The 24,129-nt window shown below is 32.4% G+C and overlaps 1 protein-coding gene across 1 annotated transcript in view; it reads left to right on the top strand.

Moving 5' to 3' along the window:
- Positions 1-417: 417 nt before the first annotated feature.
- Positions 418-24,129, top strand: part of LOC118185763 (uncharacterized) — an 831,500-nt gene continuing 807,788 nt past the window's right edge. Inside the window, exons 1-2 of the mRNA XM_085810777.1 lie at positions 418-793; positions 4,197-4,300. Coding sequence (XP_085666903.1) covers positions 712-793; positions 4,197-4,300 — 186 coding nt within the window. The 5' untranslated portion in view covers positions 418-711. The remainder of the gene's footprint in view (positions 794-4,196; positions 4,301-24,129) is intronic.

Here is a 24,129-nt window from a genome sequence, read left to right as displayed (position 1 = left end):
TTTTCCTCGATCCTCTTAAAAATGCATACACGATTATTCAATGTTTTCTGAACTGAAAATTATTTTAAAACTGAATAAATTAATTTCATAATGCTATTTTGAAAACGTAAAGATTGAAATCTGTTTCATGCCTAATGACAATTAAAACGCTTTTTAAACAAAAAAAAAAATATTAAAAAGATTTACTTTTAATAAACGTTATATATTCATATTTATATTATTAATGTAAAACGAAAATCAAATACACTGTGAATTCATACGTTTCTAATTTTCATAAATATGCAACGAATCGGACTGCGAATTTCATTCATGACTCATTTTTGTCTAATGGTGCTGGCACCTAGTGTGCAATATATAAACTAAGTTGTCTTTTTCTCGTCATTGTTAGAGTACTGTTATGATCCGTCAATTGTTTGAATGAACTACTGAAGAGTTTCTGAATGCACTGTGTGCAGCATGTGCGGTTTTTGAGTGATGTTTGAATATTTACGTTTCAGCAGCTGGCGAAACACGTGAGCATATCCGCATATAGGTTGTCTGATATTGTATTAATTCTTGATTTGCACACTTAAAAATTTCGTATTATATGTATGAAATGCTATAAACAAAAAATAGGAGTTTTGGTGTGTTGAAAATCCCCGATGACTCATCAGTCAGCATTTAACTTGCGTTGACAGGTGTATCTGTTTTGAAAGAAACATTTTCGTTGCAATGGCTAAAATATTAAAGCAATTAGTTTTTGGTCAAAAGAAAAATCCTCCTGCCCCACCGCAACCGGATTATGCTGGAGAAGGTAAATTTTATTAATTTCATCAGTACCTTATATCATATTAGGATATTTGGCAGTTCTGTGTAAACCTTTTTTTTTTAAGAGAAACTTTTCACCCAGCCTGTTGAGCTTTACTCGCTGTAAAAAATAACAGGCTTCACTTTAATTTATAATCATTTATATACCTGTATAAAGCGAAATAGCTTTATTATATCCTAACATCGAAGGCGTTCAAAATATTTATAGTACTTGCTAATTTTCCTATTTGTACTAGTTTTCAAACGAATAATTTCACGCTTTGCAATTTGTTTGAAATGCAGTTTCGAATATTTATGCATGTTTTAAAATTTCATCCTTATATAAATTTGCAGAATTTTTTCCTCGTGTTCTTCTAAGCACGAAATTTTTAATTTCTTTTACTACAGGTTTCGTTTTGCAGTATGTATGTGTAATTTATAACGTAATCACAAAATGAAGTATTTTTGTTATGCATTTTCTTTAAAGACATAATTTTACCTTACCTAAAATTTCATTAAATGCATTCATTTATATAATTAATTGCATTGAAATGTTTAATATTGGAAAGATAAGTGCAGTTTTTTGTAAACTTGATAGTTCAATTTTATTTATGAAAACTATTTAAATGTAAATTTATCTTTATAATGTAACAGTCTGACAGCATTCTAAAGTCTTTGATAGAAATAAGATTTTTGATGCAGTGTTATGTAAAGGTGGGTTAGAAAAATAGAAATTCCTTATAAGTATCATCAAATTATTTAAAACCAATAGGGTACCACAATAATTAAGCAAAATCAGTTATTACTTTTCATTAATTTTTTGCAATAAACTCTGACTTTTTTGTCTTTGAAAAAATATTATATGACTATGATGTTTGAATTTTCTTTGAAAAGCCTGTGAGTTGGGTGTTAGTTATGGAGTGCATACATATAATCTATTTTAGAAAATTTTTGAAATTAGCAGTTGAGGCATGAGGATTAATCTGGTCTGAGATTTAGAAAATGGCTAGTTTAGATGGTCATTAAAATGTGGTTATTCATATAAGTTTTGAATTCAATTAAAATTGGTGAATGTCTTACATTTATTTCTCATATGCTGAAAAATGATTTCTGCAGAAAAACTGCTAATAGGTGTGACATCTTGTGTATGAAGTATCCAAATATATCCACATACTTTTCCTTTTTAAAACATATCTTCTTAAAAACATATCAGATTCCACTTAGTAAAAATATATCTACTTTAAAAAAATGGGAAAAAATTAAGATTAAATTACTTTTTACTAATTATGTGTTTCCTTTTAATCAGGAACAATGTGAAAATTTATGCTTTTGAATTAAAATATGCCTTAATTTTAATGTACAGTTTGATTTTAATTTTCTTAGTTTAGGTTCATAATTACATTTCATATATTCAAATAATTTGAAACTAATTCCTATACATTTAACTTCATTAGAATAAATTAATTATGTAAACAAATGGAATAAATATGAAAATATACTTAATTTGTAGTGTCATTAGGTTATTTTGAAGTAGCAGATGTGGAAAATATGCAGTGCCCTCCCTGGGTGATGAATTATAATGCACAGCTTTTTTTAGTTTGGTCACCATTTGTAATGTCATTAGATTATTTTGAAACAGGAGACGTGAAAAATTTGCAGTGCCCTCGCTGGAATTCAACCCCTGGACCTCTCAAATATGTGTTGAGTATGCTTCCAATTACACCATGGAAGGTATGTGGAAAGGAGGGAGAAAATACCATATCACATTCTTGAATGCATTACAGTAAACATACCGATTACCATTCAGTGATATTCATTAATCCCTCAATGAAAGGATTTTTCCCAAGCAGATAGCCAGGGGCGTGCTAGGGTGGGGCAAGGGGGACATCTGTCTCCAGGCACAGCATCCATGGGGTACAAAACTGATATTACAATATTTTAAAATGAAATGTTTTTGGCATACAGAAGGGAATGCAAAATCTTCAGTTGTCCCCGGGTGCTGAAAACCCTAGCTATGGCTTTGCAGATAGCTCTGATGTGTTGAAAAGGAGTTTTTGTCTATCATTATGGTGGGAAAATGTATTCTTTAGCAGCACACTCCAAATCACTGTTGTTGTAATTCCCATCTTGGGCTTTAAAAACATTGGTCTTATTGTAGAAAAGGGTGTCTCTTGGATTGGTGCCAAATAGCAGCGCTAGTACCGCTTTTCTGGTAATCCAAAGTCGACTTTGGAAACATATTCGATACATTATCTATTGTACACTATAATCACTTGTTCTTATCAGAAAAATGTGAAAATGCCTTATATACTCCACCTTTTAAAGGGAGACTGAGGGTTAGGGGATCCACTCACCAAATTCTGGTGGTGCTGAATTATGATCCACAGCCTTTTTTAGTTTGGTCACCATTTGTAATGTCATTAGGTTATTTTGAAGCAGGATACAGGAAAAATGTGCAGTGTCTTTGCCAGGACTCTAACCCTGGACCTCTCAAATATGTGTTGAGTATGCTCGCAATTACACCATGGAAGGCATGTGGAAAAGAGGGAGAAAATACCATATTAACAGGGTTATCCAAAGTTCATGTCAGTACGAGCCGCACATTTGAATTCAGGAATGTTCGAGAGCCGCATCTAGATTTTCTAAAAGCCACAAGTTCATATTTACATCATTATAGAAGTAGTGGAAGAGGTTTTAAATAGAAAGAAATCCCTGATAACTTTGTAAAAAAGAGTCTAAACTAATTAATTACTTCCTTTTGGACACTGAATAGTTTTAGTTTGCCATATTTCATACATATATTTTATATGCACGAGCCGCACAAATTGCCTGCGAGAGTCGTATTAGGCTCGCGAGCAGCAGTTTTGCCACCCCTGCCATATAACATTCTTGAATACATTACAGTAAACATGCTGATTACAATTCAGTGATATTCATTAATCTCTCAATGAAAGAATTTTACCCAAGCAGATAGCTGTCATTCTAGCTTTACTATAATCAAATGGCCAATTATAATTTCATCATTGAAATAAGTTTTATCAAAATAATCATTTGCCAAATCTTTAGCTAGGCTTTTTATTCTTGTTTTAAAATACATGAACTTTATATCAATTTGTAAAATTGTTAATACAGTTAAAAATGTCTTGTTATTTCAAAAACAATTTTCGTTTATAATATGCTGTTGGCTAGCATTTTCAGAAACGTGTATAATTCATTGCTTCTGATTGTCTTATATAGCACTGCATGTTTCGTTTTTGCTAAAATGTTACTACTTTTATTAATTTTATTTTTTTTTTATTTTATTTATTTTTTAAAACTAGGAAATGCATTTTCACTGAATATGTGATAATTTTTTTAATCTATTCTTATATTTTTCGTAATAATATATTATGAATTATATTTATTTATAGAATCTGTTGAAGTAAAATTTGCTGACCATGATTATGAAAATATATCGAAGTTCAGCTCAGAAAGTGGCGGAGTGGTTCGTTTTCAAGAGAAAGCAGAACCTGAGGTATTTTTTTTTCATTTTTAAATTACATTAATAAAAAAAGCTTCATATATTTGTAAACAGGGGCATAGCTAGAGGGGGGCAAGGGGGGACATCTGTCCCTGGGTGCAGAATCCAAGGGGCGCCAAATTGATGTTACGACATTTTAGAATTAAATGTTTTCCATCCTTGGTTTTCCATCCTTGGCAAGCAGTGGGGGCGCGAAGTCTTCAGTTGCCCCTGGGCGCTGAAAACCCAAGCTACGACTCTGTTTGTAAAATTAGAAATCAGTTTATTGGAGGGAGTTTATTAGCATAGCTAGGAGGGAGCAAGATCAGACACATGTTCCTGAGTGCAGCATCTAGGCAGTGCCATACTCATGTTATGAATTTTTAGAATAAAATATTGTCCATTCATGGCAAACAGTATGGGATGCAAAATCTTCAACTATTCAAAACCCTAGCTACGGCTCTTTGTGAATTTATTTCACAAAAAAATTTGTTTCTATATCTTTACAGCTTACAGGTACTATTGTTTTCATAAATAATTACAAAAGAAGCATATTCTAGGAAACAAGAAATCTTATAAGAAAAATAAAAAACCTGTATTGTTGATATTTACCTTTTTGAAGCCAGCGTGTACTGTTCAGCAAAATGGTGGTTAAATACAAAGATAACACATCTATATGCATTAAAACATATGTAATGGTATGTACATGTGGGAGGAGGCTATTGTCTCATGTGTATTTAAAAATACATAAAAAAAATGCAGTTTTTTCCTCGTACTGAAATTGAGGATGTCAATAATTTAAATACCAGCGAAAGTTAAACAGTCCACTAGTTATCTGCATGCTATAAATCTGTTTCTTGTACATTTTACAAATCAGATTTGCATTCTAAGTAATATCAGATTTAAAACCACCATGCTTAATATTCCTTGCTTAAGTCCATGCTTAAGATTTTTGATTTCTTTAAACTTATGATAATACTGTAAGCAGCAAGCAGCCTTGCCACTTAGAGGCTGCTTGCCATAGTAGTTTTGGGAAATTTGTGCTTTCCTAGCAAAACCCCTGCCTGCTCAGAGGGATAAAAAGCAACTTTTTTTTAATAGTTTTATTTAAAACATAAAGCATTACTAGTTTTGAAGTATTGTTATTGATTATGAATTGCTTAAGGCTGATTATAATGACTATTTGAAGACCAACAACAGGCACTCATTATTACCTAGAGCAGAAAAGCCAATTCTGATTTTAAAGATCACATATAACTGCAAAACATAATGCCATATAATCATGTAACTTCAAGAAAAATGCAATACTAAGTACTCTTAAATTTTTAAAGCTGTGGTGGGCCACAAAAATTTTCATAAACTGAAAAGATCAAAAAAGGAATGCCATTTAGAAGATTGTAGCAGTTTTATCGCTAAAATTATTGTTTGTAAAAACATGTACAGTCAAAAGTCGTTAATCCGGACTCGTAGGGACTTCGGCGATTCCGGATTATAGATCATCAGTTTAAATCTCGTAAGATGGCATGCAGAAATTCTAAAATTAAAAATATGAAACCGTAATTTATGAAATAAAGAACAATTATGATCTAAAGGGTATCAAAATTTACAAAAAAAGAAGCTTAATATTTATTTGTTTACTTTATTAAATATTTCTTTCAAAGTAAGTTGTTTCGTTTTATGTGATAATACTTTCTCTTTAATTCTATAAACAGACATAATTTCTTGTACAGTTACAAAGTTCCACTGTTCAAGTCCCGTTAATTGCTGTGCCAAGAATACCGACTAACTTGTCAATCGAAATTTTTTCGTTTTCACTAACCTCTCTGTCACCTTCTTCATGTCTTTATCCATTTTTTGCAGCAATTCCACTTTTTGTTTGATGGACATTGAAACATACTTTCATTTTGTAGATCCTTTGGGAGCTCCAGCATCGGAAATTCTATTTGACATAATCGAAAGTTCAAGTTTACTTTTATAAAATTACTCTTACAATCTGCAAAAAATAATAAGACGGATCCACTTCAAAGATTAAGGAACAACGCAATCATCAACATTAACTGAAATAGATAATTTTAGCTTATACCGTCTGTTATACATTAAACGCGCACGCAAAAACGTATTCTGCGTTTGCGCACATGCATATGCGCAGTCATAAAGGTCGCACGCGTAAGCGCCTATGTGCATGTGTCAACGCGGTGTGTGCACAGAAAGTTTTTAGCTTTGAGGTCTGGATTATAGATCATTCCGGATTATGGGTGTCCGAATTAACGACTTTTGACTGTAATTCATAAAAACACGAGTCTGAAACTTTTTTTTTTGTTACAAAATCTGAAAAGTGAACATCAGGAGGTCTGAAAAAATGCCTAGGCTATCTTAATTGGGCCATACACACAAAATTTACTTTTTATTACACCTTTTCATTGTAGCTGCAGTGAGTTAAATCTGTTAAAATTTTCAAATTTGATAATATATATAGAAGTTGGACATTTGTGATTTTGATTTAGGATATAGTATCAGTTTGATTTATGCATCCACTGATATAATTTATTATGTTATTACATCAGTATAGTTTATTCATATTTAAATTTGCTTTGTAAGATTTCTTGTAAATGATCAATATTGTTGAAATAGTCATTTTATTTATCACTGTTATAAGTGAGGAAAACTCAACTACATCAAATATTAGGTCTTTCTTTATTGTATTTCAGAATTTAATTATTATTGTATTTCAGAATTTAATTATTAACAGTACACATACTGAATTGGTAGAGAATAGTTTAAAACTATTTATTTTGAGCTATTGTACTATTTTGTAAGAAGAGAACAATTTTGCACTTGAGAGTATATTTCTGGCTGAAAATATTTGAATAATTTACATATTATTAATGTGAATATGCGTATATCTTTTAAGATATGAGAACTTTATTTTTAAGGCACACATTTTTTAATTTGACTTTTTAAAATAATGAATTTATAGAAATTTTTTGATGTGTGTGGTGCTAACAAAGGAAAACAGAAAATTCATACTATCCAAAAATTAAAATTTTGAATGTAGATTATTCTAAAACATAACATAAATATTTAATTAGTATGTAACATGACAGAAGCAATAAATGCATTATGCTTTTATGTATGTATTTTAAGTTATAAAAAAAAATAAAATTTATTTAATGGTAATTCATATCTGAAATTATACCTGTATAAGTGAAACAACTGGCTAATTTTGAATTTATGGTGATTCTTTCTTTTTTTGATTATGAAATTTTAATTATTTGGTCAAATATATCAAAGTTCAGTAAGTGGAAAGCAAAATTTGAGATCTGTGCAAAGAATATTGCATAATTCATTATTATAGTGGCCCCTGCCCCTATTTTGTGACCTTAGGATTACGCCAAGATCACAGCTGATTTTGTCAAGCACATAAAGCACGAATGTAAAATAAAGGATACAGCATTTAATAATAATACTGACATGTTGTTTCCTAAGAATATTTTTAATAATAGTTGTGACAAGGCTATATTTCCAAAACTGCTTTTATCAATTCATCAAAAACATTATTTTTTCCCATGTACTTTCTCTTCATAAATACCAAAAGATATGATCTGAGGTGATGCCAAGCCTGTTGTCCCATTGCTTTTTATTATGTCACTTGGCTAAACACTACATTCTTTCCATATTTTGAGTGTGAACAGCCACTGTTAGATCTTAAAATTGTACTTATGGTTCACAGCAAAGTGAATGTACCTGTTTCTTCAAGTTTTTGTGTTATATCTGTTGCATAACAAGCTGTTTGTGACACCATTTGATGGATATTAGCTCCTCTAGGCAAGAATACATAAATCTAATAGCAGTGATGAATAATATTCTGGAGCCACTGAACACATTTCCAACATGGAGGCTTTCGTCTTTTTAATTTTTAACATTGCACCTCCAAGTAGCTTCATTGCTAGCATATAATTTCATGTTGTGGCAATTTTCATATACTCATTTGCCAAGTAAAAGATCTCATTCTTGACTTTAAAACATCTACCTCTTTATTTGGTAAATTAAAGGTTGTTAACTGCATATTCACAAAAATGCAATAAATATTTAAAAAGAAAAAAAATGCAAATTACAAAACCTTAGCAAAAATGAAAATAATACTAATACAAGAATGTAATATAAGAACATGTTTTAATTTGTCAATCGAAATTCAATTTCAGGGGCAGCTATGATAAGGAAGTACTGAATATTGTTATTTGTCTAAAAGGGAGAATTTAAGTGTAACTTTATATGCCAAATTAATTAATAAGAAGTGCTTTTTTTTTCGGGGGGGGGGGGAGGAGACTATAATTTTATATCACAAACACTGAACATATATGCTGTGCATTGTTAGATTCTCAATTACCCCATAGATAAATGTAAAATACTATTTAAAATTTGTCATTGTTATATTTAGTAGTGGTAGTCAACTTTTTGTGTAGCCTATTAGCAGCTAGCCCCTTTATGCTCTAGATGCTATAATTAATTGCCTTACCTAACTGTCAAGAGATAAATATTTGGGGACCAAAAATAATTACAAACTAATGATCCTCTTAAAAGTAGTCATATAAGTAAGACAAATATGTATTAGGTATATTATTAAAGTTATTATTAGGTATAAATTTTCCAATGGAATAAATTTGGCATTCTTATTGAAAATTTCATGTTTTTATGTTAAACATTTTGGTTATCTACTTCTAGAGAAAACAGACAAAGGAATTTTATAAACAGTATTCTCTTTTTGAAAAGGTTCATGGGGCAAATTGGGTTCATAAATAAATAAATATGAACAAAATCAAAATAAATAAAGAGAATTAAAGGGAATATATATTCAAAAGATTTATTTATTTGTGGTTTGTTTATATTAATCACTGATTACTTAATTTTCATGAAAAGTATCGAGCAAATGGACAGAAAATAGATGACTATTGTTAATCAGTTCATTACCTGAATTACCAAAAGTTCATTTATTGCTGAATCACTGCAGGATGATATAATTAACATCTGACAGGAGTTTATGTCATTTAACTGTTAAGAGAGCAGAGAGAATAAATAGCAAAATATTTTTTTAATAATAAAGTTTATCATATTACATAATATGAAATCTACTGGCTACATCTAATTTTCTAATAAGAGTCTAAATCATTCGTAACTTTCTCCAATTATGGTGAATAAACTGTAATTTATCTATTGCAGTCTTAAAGTTTCAGCTCAGTATTATTACTGGCATTAAGAACAGTATAAATGTCACAGCCTGATGTTGAGGAAAAGAATGGTAAGGTAATAAATTTAAAGGTTTTTTTTTCATTTTTGCACTTGATTGAGAATTAAATTTATGTTTCTTTGAAACACTGTTTTTAGTGTATGTGAATTGCAAATAATTGCCGTAAATGTTGTATAATGAAAAATATTTGATGAAAAGATATTTATTTTTTGATGTGATAGCCAATACAAATGCTGTACATTAGAATCTAAAATTAACTTTCAAAAATGATATGCATGCTGTTTTAGGTATACATTTATATTGCTTGAAAAACCCCATAGAAGAGAAATAAAATGACTCCATATATTATCACTGTTTTTTTTTTTTATTCGAACTATCTATGTAAATTATCTTGCCTTTGCTGATAACATCCAGAGTTATCAAATACATACTTCTTTTATAAAATTTCAAATAATTTTGGTTTATTTGTTTCATTATACAGTACAAAGTCTTTAATCCGGACTCGGAGGGACTTTGGCGATTCTGGATTAGGGGTTTTTCCGCATATATAGATTCCGCATTATAGATCATCAATTTAAATCTGGTAAGATGGCATGCAGAAATTATAAAATTATAAATATGAAACTAATTTATGAAATAAAGAGCAATTATTATCTAAACGGTATCAAAATTAAAAAAAAAAAAAAGCTTAATATTTATTTGTTTACTTTATTAAACATTTCTTCCAGTGTAAGTTGCTTCGTTCTATGCTAATACTTTCTCTTTAATTTTATAAACAAACATAATTTCTTGTTCAGTTACAAAGTTCCGCTGTTCAAGTCCTGTAATTGCTGTGTTGAGAATACTGACTAATTCGTCAAACGAAATTTTTTCGTTTTCACTAACCTCACTGTCACTTTCTTCATGCCTTTATCCATTTTTTGCAGCAATTCCACTTTTTGTTTGATGGACATCGAAACATGCTTTTGCTTCATAGATCCTTTGGCAGCTCCAGAATAGGAAACTCTTTCTGACATAATCGAAAGTTCAAGCTTACTTTTTATAAAATTGCTCTAACAGTCTGCAAAAAATAATAAGCCGGATCGAATTAGAAGATTAAGGAACAACGCAATCTGCAACATTAACTGAAATAGATAATTAGATAATTTTAGCCTAGCTTATACCGTCTGTTATACATTAAACGCATGCGCAGAAAAGCTTTGAGATCCAGATTATTGATCATTCCGGATTATGGACGTCTGGATGTACTGTATTGTTATTTTCTGTTATGCCAAATCATGCTTAGTATTGTATCCTTTTTATGCTTATAGGGATTCAGTATCTGTTAGGAATTTTCCGCTGGCAAAAATTACCAAGATCACTAGTCATAATCAAGTTATCTTCCATGATGATCAGTCATTAATATGATTTAGAAATTTAGTGCTCTTTTATCTGCGTCATTGGTTGTTGGCAAAGCGATAAACCCTATGTATTAAAAGTTGCTGGTTGCAATTAGAATATGTTACTTTGTCTTAATTTATCTTTTTATTTATTTCCCATTTATTTTTCCTCTATTTTATTGACCCTGCTTTTTCACTGCCTTCAGAAATATCGCTTCCCCTTGCAATATTCGCGTGGTGAACATGTGTGCATACGCTAGTCGCTATCAAGTGAGGGGGAAGGATCTTGAGGGGATAATGGTAGACAAACTTAGCGATATAAGAGAACTACATCTAAAAACTGTACTGCATGTCGCCAGCAGGGGTCAACAATCTTTTTTACTAGGAGGTCAAATTTCAGAAATGCGGGAGTTCGGAGGGCAGCTGCGATAAGAAGAAGAAATAAATATTAAATAAAAACCAATATGTAATAAAAATAAATATATAATTATATCTAAATAGAGTTAATGGTACTTTTCCGTTTTGCCGGCGCAAACGATAAAGTCGCCAATAATGGTTTCACTGATGCCAGACGGAATATCTTCGCTGGTAACCTTTTACGTCTCAGTTTCAAAACAAGTTGAAGCCATTTCTTATCAGATTGTTTCTTTCAATACTGGTATACAATAATATAGAATTTTTACACGATATTTAAATTTTATCCCCTAAGACAATTCACGGTAATTAAGTCAATTAGAATGCAGTTACACCGCTCATCCGAAGGCGAAATCAAGTGTTAAATTCATCAATTCTAATGAGAATGCACTAGCGAAGTAAAGCACTGCGGTTTTACATAATTTCTGAGTAAGCTATTCGTACGAATTGAAATAATTCTTGCATTTAAACTTGTATTCCAAATTAAGATTTAACTTGAAATTAATGTAGATAATTACTGAGAGAATTAGATTTTAGTAGCGTAGTTTACGTGAGATGAGATCACTTGGGGTCACGTGATACGAACCGGCGAATAAGGATTTTGAACCGTGAAATCATAGTAAATTCTTAAATTAATGTCTTTTTACAAATTTATTGTCTTTATTTATTGGCTTTTTACAAAATTTTAAACCATATTAAAATGTTTATGCCTTCAAAATAAAAAAAAAAATAAATAAATAAATAAATAAATAAAAAAATTCTTAGAATTAACATTTTTTATGTGTATACTGTATGTTATCGCCAACAAAGTCTGCTTGGCGAGATTTGCGCCGGCGAAACGGAAAAGTACCGAGTTAATTATGTGGATTGTAAAAGGTGTAATGTTCTAACAGTTGTTTTGTTATTGAGAAAACGTTTGTGGAAAAAAAAATTGCTATCGTAAAAACAAATATGTAATAAAAAAAATATATAATTATATCTAAATCGAGTTAATTGAGTGGATTGTCAAAGGTGTAATGTTCTAACAATTTGTTTTGTTATTGGGAAAACGTTTGTAGAAAAATATTGCTATCGTATGTTGTTCATAAGTTTTGCTCGCTAAACAAGAAAACTGCAGATTGTTGTTGTAGTGAAACACTATTGGCACACAACAATCAGTTGAAATGAAATTATTTTCGTTGTACCAACCATTGCGAAAGCACTGTTGTTTGTATCTTTTCGTTACCTTTTCGACTGAAGCCAAAAATGCTTACTCTACTTGCAACTTGAAATATAAATTCATGAAAGACGTACATGTAAACGGAAAGCGGTTACGAATGTAAAGCATAGTATACCGCGGTTGGACAGAGTTATAAGAATAATGAGAAGAGAAAATATTTTCATTCTATGCGGAATCAAATTTTTAACTTGTAACTACTGTTTTTTGCATTTGGAACTGGCCTTACTTTTTAAAATGTGCTCAATTGCTTTTTAGTATGTGTTTACATGATATGTTGCAGGACTTGTGTTGCAGCTATATCTTCAACCATTTGTCGATAAATAAATTATCTTGGTTTGCTCTAGTTATCTCTTTTGAAGTACTTGTTTATCGTCTTTACTTATCAGAGACGAATAATCTCAATTTATTTTCAAAAACAGAAGAAAATTTAATAGAATTGTCACAATAAAAAATGGATGATTGCATTTTTTTTTGTTTGTTTTTAAAGATTAGCGCTAGTGTATTTTAAATACCAATTCTAATGCATAACTCAGTTCCAAACGTATGTAATATGTAGCATAACAGTAAACATTGCATATTAATTAAAAATTGAAGTACTTATTGTAGTTATGAACGAAATATCTGCTAAGGTGAGAGTAATAAAGTTGTCTGCGTCTTATTTTATTATTTCGAAACCTCTTATTTTATTTCCGTTATGTGATAAATAGCCACTAATTATTATTATGTGGTCACCAGTAGTTAAAGCCTCAAAGGCCTTGGGTTATGTTCCTGGCTCTTAAAGGGCCTGGCTGTAGCATTTTCTTAGTAGAAGTAGCATTTTTCTAGTAGTAGCATTTTCCACATATGTAGCGTAAATGAGGCCTGGTTTTTCTTAGAAAACTCAGGATTTTTTCTACGGGCAAGTAGCTGCAGGGTGCTTCAATAATAATAAAACAATCCCATCGAGCGGTCTATTTCGAAGTCGTAATTTTAGAGTATAACAGAATGCGCTACTTGTCCTTCAGTTATCATATTTCTAATCCTTTAACGCAGAGTAATAGCATAAATAATAATAAAATAAAAATACTATTCCGCGATTCATAACGATAACACTTTTCTTTTCCCTTCTAATGCAAATATTAATGCATTTTCGAAATGTTTCAGATTTGTCTTTGTAGGTGTTTTATGTTTGTCAGCCCTTAATTTTCTCGGAGCGCCTTCATAACAGCTGTCGTTTTAAAGGTCCTGGCACTTTTATGTTAGTAGGGCACTTTTCGCCAGCCAAGCATTTACAAAGGTGCTTTTGTCTTTATGAAAATCAGTTTACTTGAAGGAATTTTCTTTAGCACTTAAAAACATTCATTGACAATTGCATTTTAAAGCAAACGAGAATCCAGTTTAACAATAGCTCAGCAGAAACATTCGGTTTCCTTTAGAACCGGTGTTTTCTACAAGTTAAATTTTGATCTTCATAAGTGAGCGGAACCTTTATGCTGGGCCACCCATGTTTAGATTTCTGTCATAGCGAACTGCGGCTGACTTCATAAAAGGTGGTGGCACGTTCATGACGAGGCATCATTACACCTTGGTCACCAATTTCGATCTTTTTCATTTATAACCGGAATCCCCATGTTTTACTTCTCCATTTTGCACCTATTTTCTTCGTATATTGCTTAGGGAAAAAGGATTTTGGGTGTACCAAGAAAAGCATTTTATTTAAATAATGAAGTGAGCTACAATAACCTGTCTTTCAGTTAGAGAGTTCCTTGTAAGTGTACTAAAATTCTTAGCCCTTTTTTTTACATCTTTGTATGAAGTGAAGGAAGTATCGTAATCACGAAAAATTTCGGGTATCATATTTCAACGAAAATGTACATTTTGACTACTCTCGAATCCATTTGAACGATTTTGTTTTCGTGACATCTATGCTTACGGACCAGAATAAAGGACTCTTTTTTTTTTTTTTTTTTTCCCCCTCCAAAATGGGTTGTAAAATGGATTCAACAGAGATCTTTCCGTACGTATTTATGCATGTATCTCGCATAACTTAAAAATGAGTTGCCGTAGAACGTTGAAAATTTGTATATGGGACTGCTATAATATCTTTTAGTTATGCACCTCTCTTTTTCGTTGCTATCAGCTCTACCAAGCATCTCTATATACACTAGTTATCATAAATTAAGGAAAAATCACAAAAATAGCGATCACTCCCTCAAAAATAAGCCAAAACGTGTAAAATTTGAATATGTTGCCAAGTAAGAGTAGCTGAGTAAAACTGCGATATGCAAATTAGTGGCGATGCTTTCGGAATACGTCATCTGCGAGGAGAATAAAAGTCCATGTTTGAGAGCAAGCCCACATATTTCACTGTGACAGTGACATCAGAAATCTGAGATAGCCAATTCGTAACAATGACCTCCAGGCATCATTTGCCTGCAAAACTGCGATGGAGAGCCATTGGGAGACTAGAGGCAGGACAAAGTCAAACAAAGGTGGCCAGATGGCTAAATGTGAGCCCTTCTGTGGTTCATAGACTTTGGAGGCAATTTCAAACCACAGATTCGGCGGCATCTAGGAGGTTCAGCCAAGGACGGCCAACTGCTACGACGAGCGCTGATGACCGATATTTGACATTATGTGCACGCAAGAATAGAACCGCTACTCCGACTCTTCTTAGATCCTTCCTTGCAGCAGCCACCGGAAGGTTCGTGTAACTGTGCATAGAAGGCTTCACGAAGGTGGTCTGTATGCGAGGCGACCAGCCATTTGTGTGCCGCTCACGTCAAGCCATAGGAGGGTGTGGTGTATTTAATTATGGCAAAGCACACTAGGGCTATCTGCCTAAGGGGAGGGATAGCCTTCGTGGAGGACTTTCTAAGCACGCCATAGGAGGGACCGTTTTCAGTGGGCACGACAACATGTCCACTGGACGCCTGATCCAATGGAGGGCGGTTCTCTTGACGGGTGAGTCTAGGTTTAGTCCAGAAAGCGATAGTAGGCGTTATTTGATATGGAGAGAACCTAGAACCCGTTATCATCCGTCAAACATCCGTGAAAGAGATGCATACGGAAGGGGCAATGTCTGTGTTTGGGGTGGCATCTCTTTGGGTGGACGCACAGACCTCCATGTCTTTCCAAGGGGAACCGTGAATGCTCCGGTTTATAGAGATGACATCCTTGATGTTTATGTGCGCCCATATGCCGGGGTAATAGGTGACGCTTTCCTGTTACAGGACGACAACGCAAGACCACACAGGGTTCGCATCGTAGATGATTATCTTCAACAGGAAACAATTATGCGCATGGAGTGGCCAGCTCGATCCCCGGACTTGAATCCTATCGAGCACGTTTGGGATGCTTTAGGGAGACATCTAGCTGCTTTCAATCCGCCCCCTCAGACCCTTGTCGCGCTTGCAACTGGTTTGCAAGAGCAATGGCTCTCGCTTCCTATGGAACAGATAGACCGCATAATTGAAAGCATCACACATCGCTGTATGTGCTTCTAGAGTGTCGCTGTAGTCTTCTAGAGTATGTGCTTCTATTGCTTCTAGAGGCGATCATATTCCATATTGAAGGTACTTTTCCTATAGCAAACTGACACCTTCGATTTGTTCATTTTATGCATGTGCTAATTTCTGTACTACCATATTTGTCTGGTAATTTCTTTTTATGTTATTTGATACCTTACTATGTGTTGTGTATTGTGGGTAAGTTTCATTAAATTCTACATGTAACTTTTTCAGTAATCGTGATTTTTGTGATTTTTCCTTAATTTATGATAACCAGTGTATATTCCTACTCTGTCACCCGGCTCGGTGAGCTAAGTTTTTTATTCTTATACGTTGGTAAATTGTGCAGTTTTTGCTTTAAAAGTGATTGAATTATGTTGTTCTTATATTTCGGTTATAGTGTTTTTATGACTTTAGTTAATCTGCCTTCAATAGCATTAAAATTATCAGCAATTTAACAGGTTAAGTGTCACTAAGCCTAACGTGGCCGCTGTTGTTTTGCATTTGAAGCTCTTAGTAGTATAATGAATTAATAAGCAATTTGGTACACCACATTTAATGTCTTTTGGCCTAGTAGGACCAAATATTAATTTTAAATGTCTGTGCACCGAAAATTTTGTCTTTCTGCTCGTTAGTCGAATGCTTGTTTTCGGGTAAAAAATCGAATTTGAATGGAAGAAATTGTTTTTCTTTAACTATTTTCATCTGTATTTGGTGTTTTATGTTCTTTTACATTCTACAATTTAAGATGTTTTGAGTTTTTATGAATTTTTGTCTTGCCGCGAAGTGAGAACTGAATTGATTGAATGAGAAATATATCTGTAATGAAATTGAAGTAATAGGCCAATACAAGTCATGTGGTAACCATATTAGATGTTTTAAATTGAAACAGTCGAAAGACTGCTATAATTATTAACTGAATATAAAGTGTACATTTGCTAGTAGCTTTGTGTACGTAAATTGATTTATTTAATTTCCTCAGTTTTCGATATATTTTTTTAATTTTATTTTCCTCTAACATATCCATTAAATAATGAAGATATTCACCTTCCTTTAAGAAAAGCCCTATTAGATACTTCCCGTAAGTTCTCCAGAAGAGTAATCTTCAGTTTACTTTAACACGCGTTAACAGTAATTGACAACTGATGCGGGAAGTACAACATGTGTTTCATTAGATTAAGAGTGCTTCATGTGGATGGTGGGAGAAGGTAAACCCATCGTACACGCTCTGCCGTTAATTTGAAACATGAGGGACGAAAAGATATTGGAAGAGATTCTCGTGATCCCCAGGGAGTTCCTTGGCTTCTAACTTTGACGTATACCTTGGGCGTTTCCTGAGAGGATAAATATAGACGCTGAAAAGATGATCCGAAGGTTTTTTTCCTCTGCAAAAGCCACATTTTTTTTACTAGATACTTTGAAAATTTAGGTTGAAGGGAATGTTACACATCTTTGAATATATATCCTTCATAATTATTTAGGTCTTTTGCATTTATTTAATCAGTTTGAAAAGCACGTCGTATTATCTGTATAAATAATTTTGAAATTTTCGTGGTTTAAAATTTTTAGACGGCTTCTTGTTATGTATTCTATTATTTAAAAAAGATCATTCTTTGAAATTAGATTTTGGATTAGATTGGATTGTGACAAAGTAAAGCTGTTTACTTAAGGGAGGGGTACCTTCGTGGATGCCTTTTAAAGAGAAACTAGGTGATGCTTGCCTTTCACAGTGACAGTTTTAAGAGAAATACAAACCAACGTGCATATTGTTCTGTAAATTTGAAACACGACTGCATCAGAATATCTGAATATTATGTATTTATCTAAAAATATTTACTTTTCTCTGTACTGATTTGATAATTAGTACGTTTTCATTATATTTCAAACTACTTTAGCTGCAATCTGTAGCATATAATGCAGATACATATTTTAAAACTGCTGTGGTCTTCCACTTTTATTACAGATGTTGCGAGTAATATCTGGGGTTGTGCTTCCCATTAGATTGCAATGTAATTAGGGTGTGCGGAAGAAATGTCACCCGGAAAAAAGGGAAACGCAAAGAATGTCCCCGGAAAATAAGGAACGGAAAAAATGTTACCCGAAAAATAAGGAACGGGAAAAAAGGAACTCTAAAAATCTCGCCAAAAATTATCGCCAGTCTGAGTTGGGGAAAACAGCCAAATTCTCATTTAACCAGGAGGGTTATAGAGGGCTGTAGATTGAAGTCATTAATGCAAAATTATGCATATAATTTATATGCTGCGTTAGATCACTGCGAATTTGAAATTTAGAAAAATGATAAAAACTGACAGTGATGTTGCGATCTTCTTTCTTTGTATGTTGTTTTTAGACATGCCATTTTCGTTAAATTTTGTTTACTTAAATAAAAATTTCATATCAGATGTCGACAGTGTTTTTATTTTCTGCTTATAGGGTCTGACTGTAATGATGACTAATTTTCGTAACTCAGTGATTAAAATTCTGGTCGATAACTGAAAAATTTTACTTATTTTAAATTCTTTTGTTCATAATCTTGAGAAACGAATATCAAATTTACCTTATGTAAAGCTGATGCTTACTGAATATGTAGAAATGACATGCAAAATTTTCAGTCTTTGTTTGGTAATGATTTTAGTTAAACACTTCATGGCTATCAGGGGACAATAAATTGGGCTTGAATAAAGTTGGCTTCTGTTTTCTGAATATAGTGATTTTACTTTTGACATTACTTACTTTTATGTATACCATGCTTTTCTTTGCTAGAAACAAAACCAAGGATTTTTCTTTTTAATCAAAGCCCAGAGAGTGGAATCCTTAAATAATTTCAATTCAACAGTGCAATGCTTTCTTTCACTGTTTTTCACCAGAAAGCGGGAGGATAGAAATGTTGAGTCTTAACCTCATTCTTCGTTGCTAATTCTGGTTACCTTAATCAGTTCCTATGCATGTTGTGGTTTCAGAAGCTATGTGTGTGCAAGTCAGTAACCGACTGCAATCTGGGATGGACTTCTAGCAAAGAATGTGATATTAACTTTAACTAGAAATAAGTTTTTGAGAATTGTTTTAAATGAAACTTGTTAGAAATAAGCGGCAGTGTATATCAGCTTGCACCTAGAAATATCTTTTACGGTACAATCTTTGACATTACATTGTTGCGTGCGTACGAGTTGGTAATAGGTTAAATGCACAAGTCCGATAATAGGTTAATAAAATTTATTCTTATCCAAAGAAATATATCAGAACTCTGGAATTTTCCTCAGAGATATTCGTACAAGTGTTCACAATATCACGAAATATAATCAGTAGTTATACTTCAAACTATTAGAAACGTTAAATACGACCAATACAAAGCGCATCTAAAGCAACTGAACTCGGACGCTCTCTCCGGCCTTTTTTAGCATTCAACCGGTCGCGAGATATTTCTAGTACTTTCTCGAAATTAACTATAATGCAATAAGAGAGTGAAATTACGGTTACAGCTAACATAGTGATCAATTAGATTTATTCAATTTAAATACAAATTACCGAGATATACATTTACTCAATGTTAAATGCACGGGCCCCTGTATTCTTACTTTTCCGGCATAGCCTTCTCTTAAAATTTGTCTGGCCCTACATCGCACGAGGATATACAACAATTTTATTTATAATTCTACTAAAATTAGCTATTTAAATACAAAATTCGAAATAATAGATTTTTAATTAATTTGAAATTGTGTTATATTCTGCATTAGATCTGTGTGATATAACATTGAATTTCAAAGGAATTATAGCAGCATGCGCAACCAAGCATATTTTTATTGTTACAAGTTTTGTATATATCTAAATAATTTTAAGGGCCCACCAGCGGCCGAGCGGTAAAGACGCTGAACAATGGTAGTTCGGTCCGAGCTTCGAATCCCGCGAACGTGCTGTCTGCATGGATGTTTTCGTGGTTTTCCCTATGTGTAACGCGTATGCGAGCCAGTTTTCCTTAGAAAGTCGTTCACGAAGGCATCCCTCCCTTCAGGCAGATAGCCCTCGTGTGCTTTGCCATAATTGAATAATCCAATCAAATCCTAAATAATTACTATGAAATTGTTTGTAAAATTGTAGTATCTGTTGTGCAATTGTTGAGATATTTGTAATCGCATTCTTACTGGTTAAAAGGAAGTATAGCTTTCTGTCACGTCCAAAATATTCATTAGCTTTCAGCCAGGTCCGAGTTATTCGGAAACTTAAATCTCATTCTGTATGTTATTTTTGTTTGGTTATTTATTGTGTCTTGTTTATGATTTGTTAAACCATGATCTGTTGTGAAGTTATATATATGACCTTTGTAACCGCTTATCGTTGCTTGTATTATTCTGCCTGTACTTATTTATCTGTGCTATTGCTTGTACTTAGTATTATTCTGCTTGCATGTAACTCTGCGTATTACTCTGCATATCTCAGTAATAAATATTTGTTTTGCGAACCACGGCATTTTCTATGTTTAACAGCAATGTAACGTGAAATATATATATATATATATATATATATATATATACACACACACACACACACACACACACATGCACTCAGAAATACATAATTTATTTCTTAACTCTCCTGGCAGGTATTGCAGGAAGGTCAAGGTTGCTGCTAAATTGTATTTGGGAACTGGTTCTTCGTCGTCACATAGCAAGGCTGTTAACCCGTTTTTTCTTTCATTGGCTTCCGCGTGTCTTTTGGAAGTTAACATATCTTTGTATTCAAATAAAAGCTTTTTAGTGTTTTCTTCTCATTTTGACCTTAGAAACATTTATAGTTCAAATATTTCCACATTTCGCTTAACGTGTCTTTACGTCAAGTTACGTCAATATATAGCATTAATCATCCATACAGGCCACCAAACTGACAGTTCTCGCAGTTGTTTCGAGTATTGCGGTGTACAACTTTTACAAATTGGTTGACAAATTAACCGTAGTTTTGCATAGATTTTGAATAAAACTATCGATTTCGAGGGCGATCAATCATAGCAAACAATTATTTTTGCTTATAATGAAAAAGAGGGTCGGTTCGTCTGTATCTGATCTCTCTTGACAGATAGAGTTTTATTCAAAATCTACTCCAAAGTTGATTTTTTGTCTAATTTTAAATTTTACATGTGCTCCGATCTAAATAGATTCTTCTCACTACCACTGAGTGGCAACGTAATAAATAGTAAAAAATTTATAGGATTTAGATAAAAGTTAAGGAGCAACAATAGGAAAGAGTATTTTTTTGATTTATGTTTATATGTAACTCGAATGTTAGGTATTACATTGTTTAGGAAGATTTACTTATGATATTTCTAACAAATTCCTTTTAAAATTAGATCGACTGTTTGTTTTAATTATACCTCTGAACCATTAGATGCACCTCTCATAAGAATTATACTGCATAACATAAAATGCGACGCACAAAAGAAGGAGTTATCCGAATGGGACGGGAGCATACTGCTCCTTTAATAAAGGTAATGAGTGGATTAGTATAAACTTCTCTTTTACTTCACGGCCTTTGACTTATATGACAACCGGCGCCACGCTATATTTATTTTCCAAGTAGCTGAAAACTCTTTGTGACATAAATGCTCCTAAACAAACGTCCGCGCCGCATGAGCGTTGACGCGTTAAGTAGGTTGGTCCAAATTTACACATTCCGGCGAAATTCTATATCAAAAATGCGGAATTTCGCAAGTTCTTGCTTGACGAAAGTTATTCTAAGCAAAACTTTGCTCAGCAGAATTAATTTTCTTCTGTTGCCTTCAAGCGCGACTAGTCCCAGGAAAACATCTCCACCGAGAAAAATTTTTTCCAGCTTTTGTGTTTTAGTTTAGTCTTGCAACTGGAGAGTAAAGTCATTTAATGAGTAAAAGCTATGAATAATGTTTGAGGGTCATAGTTGATGCGTGAAGTCTGTCTAGATACGGATGGTTTCTTCTTTCATCACGTTTGTGAGTCTGAGGAAATCGTTTTGCTTGCTCTGCTAGCATGAGTAGTGGCTTCTATCAGTCAACTTATTTTAGGCATGTGTTTGGCTGCTATTAATCACCATGTTGTTAACATAGTAATTGCAGTATAACAGTTTCTCTTCTTCCAATGTATTTCCAAATTTTCGGGAAACTTTTGAATGCCGATGGTGCATACTTGGCCAGAGATATCTTCTCAGCGTATTGTATTCTGGAAGAGTGCAGACCATTGTTATTCGAAATAAGTTTTGCGAGGACATCGATATTTTATTTCATTCATGATTAGTCAGTATAATTTAAATTCTGTGAGTGTCTTGTGCGACATAGAAATGGGGGTAAAATTTGCTAAAATTTTGTATTTATGAGTTTTAAAAAACTGGTTTTAAGTAACAACTACTTTCAAAGTGTATTAAATTAAATTCTGAAGACGTTGCGTTATATTCAGCTAGTAAGGTATTTAATAAAAGGCCATAAATTTATAAAAATTATATTTAGAAATTTTTCGGTTTCTAATATCTGTAGGCAAGGGTATAGAGCTAAAAAGCTGAAATACAAAAGCAACTTGATTTCTCTTACTTAGCGATGTAATTAAAAAACAATTGTGCGGTTTTAAAGTTTCTGAAAAAAATCCCAGTTATTTGGATTTTGATATAATGTAATCATTTCATTGAAGTTAAAAGTAAATTAACTATTGGAACTAAGAGATGCTCTTTCGTCATGCAACGTAATGTGACATCACGAATACAAAATTTCCCACTAGGTGTGTTAACTTCATCTAATCTACTGAAAAGCGATATTAGATAAGTATAAAACGTTTGGCGACGTGATACATCATCAGAGTAAGTTAAGTGCAGCTATTTTTTTTTTTTTTTTTTTTTTTTTTTTTTTTTTTTTTTGATTTTATTTTTGCTGATTAAAATCATAGCAATTTTATGTTGCTATGGAAGTTGCCGTGTGGATATTTTATTCCTATAACAAGGGAGTCATTTCCTGCATTTTTTTGGGGGGGTTAGCATTATTTACATGATAATCGATAGAAAATGTAAATAAAATTATGCTAATGAATAACACGAAAATAAAATTTCAAATTAAGAAATTGATCACTTGTGTGTTTATTAAGTTTTTATGTCAATATTCCATGTTATTTTCTGTTGCGATATTGGAAATTTATGTTAAATGCACCAATGGCAAAAAAGGGGACCTTCCCGGTCTCTCTCTATAAGTTTAAGAATAACGACTATATAACTTTTTAATTTATGGTTCATATACATTTTTTGGATCCTAGTAGTATATAATTTATTGATTTTGTAAGTATCTTGCCGATTATTCGGTTGTATTCATTAAGGTCCTAATGTTTTCCTTTGAACTAAGCCAAAAATGCTCATAACCTTAAATACGAGAATAGAAACACCTTGTTATTGAGAACAAAAACCTTTGTTTAGTGCAAAAAATTTAATTTTTTTTATTAATACAAAATTTATTTCCTAAAGTTCTGTTATAACTTTTTGTGGTATACTGAACTAATTTTTTATATTTTTCAACGAGTTTAACATGCCATGCGTCTTATGTACTTCTCTAAAGTCTCTTCAGATTTGATCATTGATGGTGTGTTATTTTATTTTTTACCTTATATCATAAGTTTTCAGTTGCATTTGGGTGACTGAAAGGGCCGTAACAGAATATCAGTCATATTTCATTCGATTGAGCTTTTCGTTAGTTTTTCAACGTATCGATGTCAAAACACTTTTTGGAGAACATTCGATTTGTTAATTCTCCTGATTGCTGTGCGTTGTTGGAATATTTTGTTTTCTTCTACAGATTTTTTTTTCTGTATAATTCACGCAAGAAAAGCAATTATTTGAAGAAAAATTTGAAAGCTGAACAGAAAGAATAATACATTTTGTAAATCATTCACTTTTTCAAAAGGGTAGATGTGATTTTCTTTCTTTCTTTTTGTTTTGTTTTATGTCCAAAGCATTTTTGTTGTAATGCAGAAAGCATTGAGATACTAATACCTATTCAAAATCGATAATGATCCTTTTAAAATTGATAAATTATATCCCCAAGATCCAAACAATATACATTAGCTATAAATTAAAAAAGTTGACCCGTTAATAAATTTACAATA

The sequence above is a fragment of the Stegodyphus dumicola genome, chromosome 2 (assembly GCF_044657685.1).
Source record: "Stegodyphus dumicola isolate Sdum_Otavi_A_Nest chromosome 2, ASM4465768v1".
Classification (NCBI taxonomy): domain Eukaryota; kingdom Metazoa; phylum Arthropoda; class Arachnida; order Araneae; family Eresidae; genus Stegodyphus; species Stegodyphus dumicola.
Note: the sequence above shows the minus strand (reverse complement) of the source record. Positions and strands in the feature narration are given on the sequence as shown.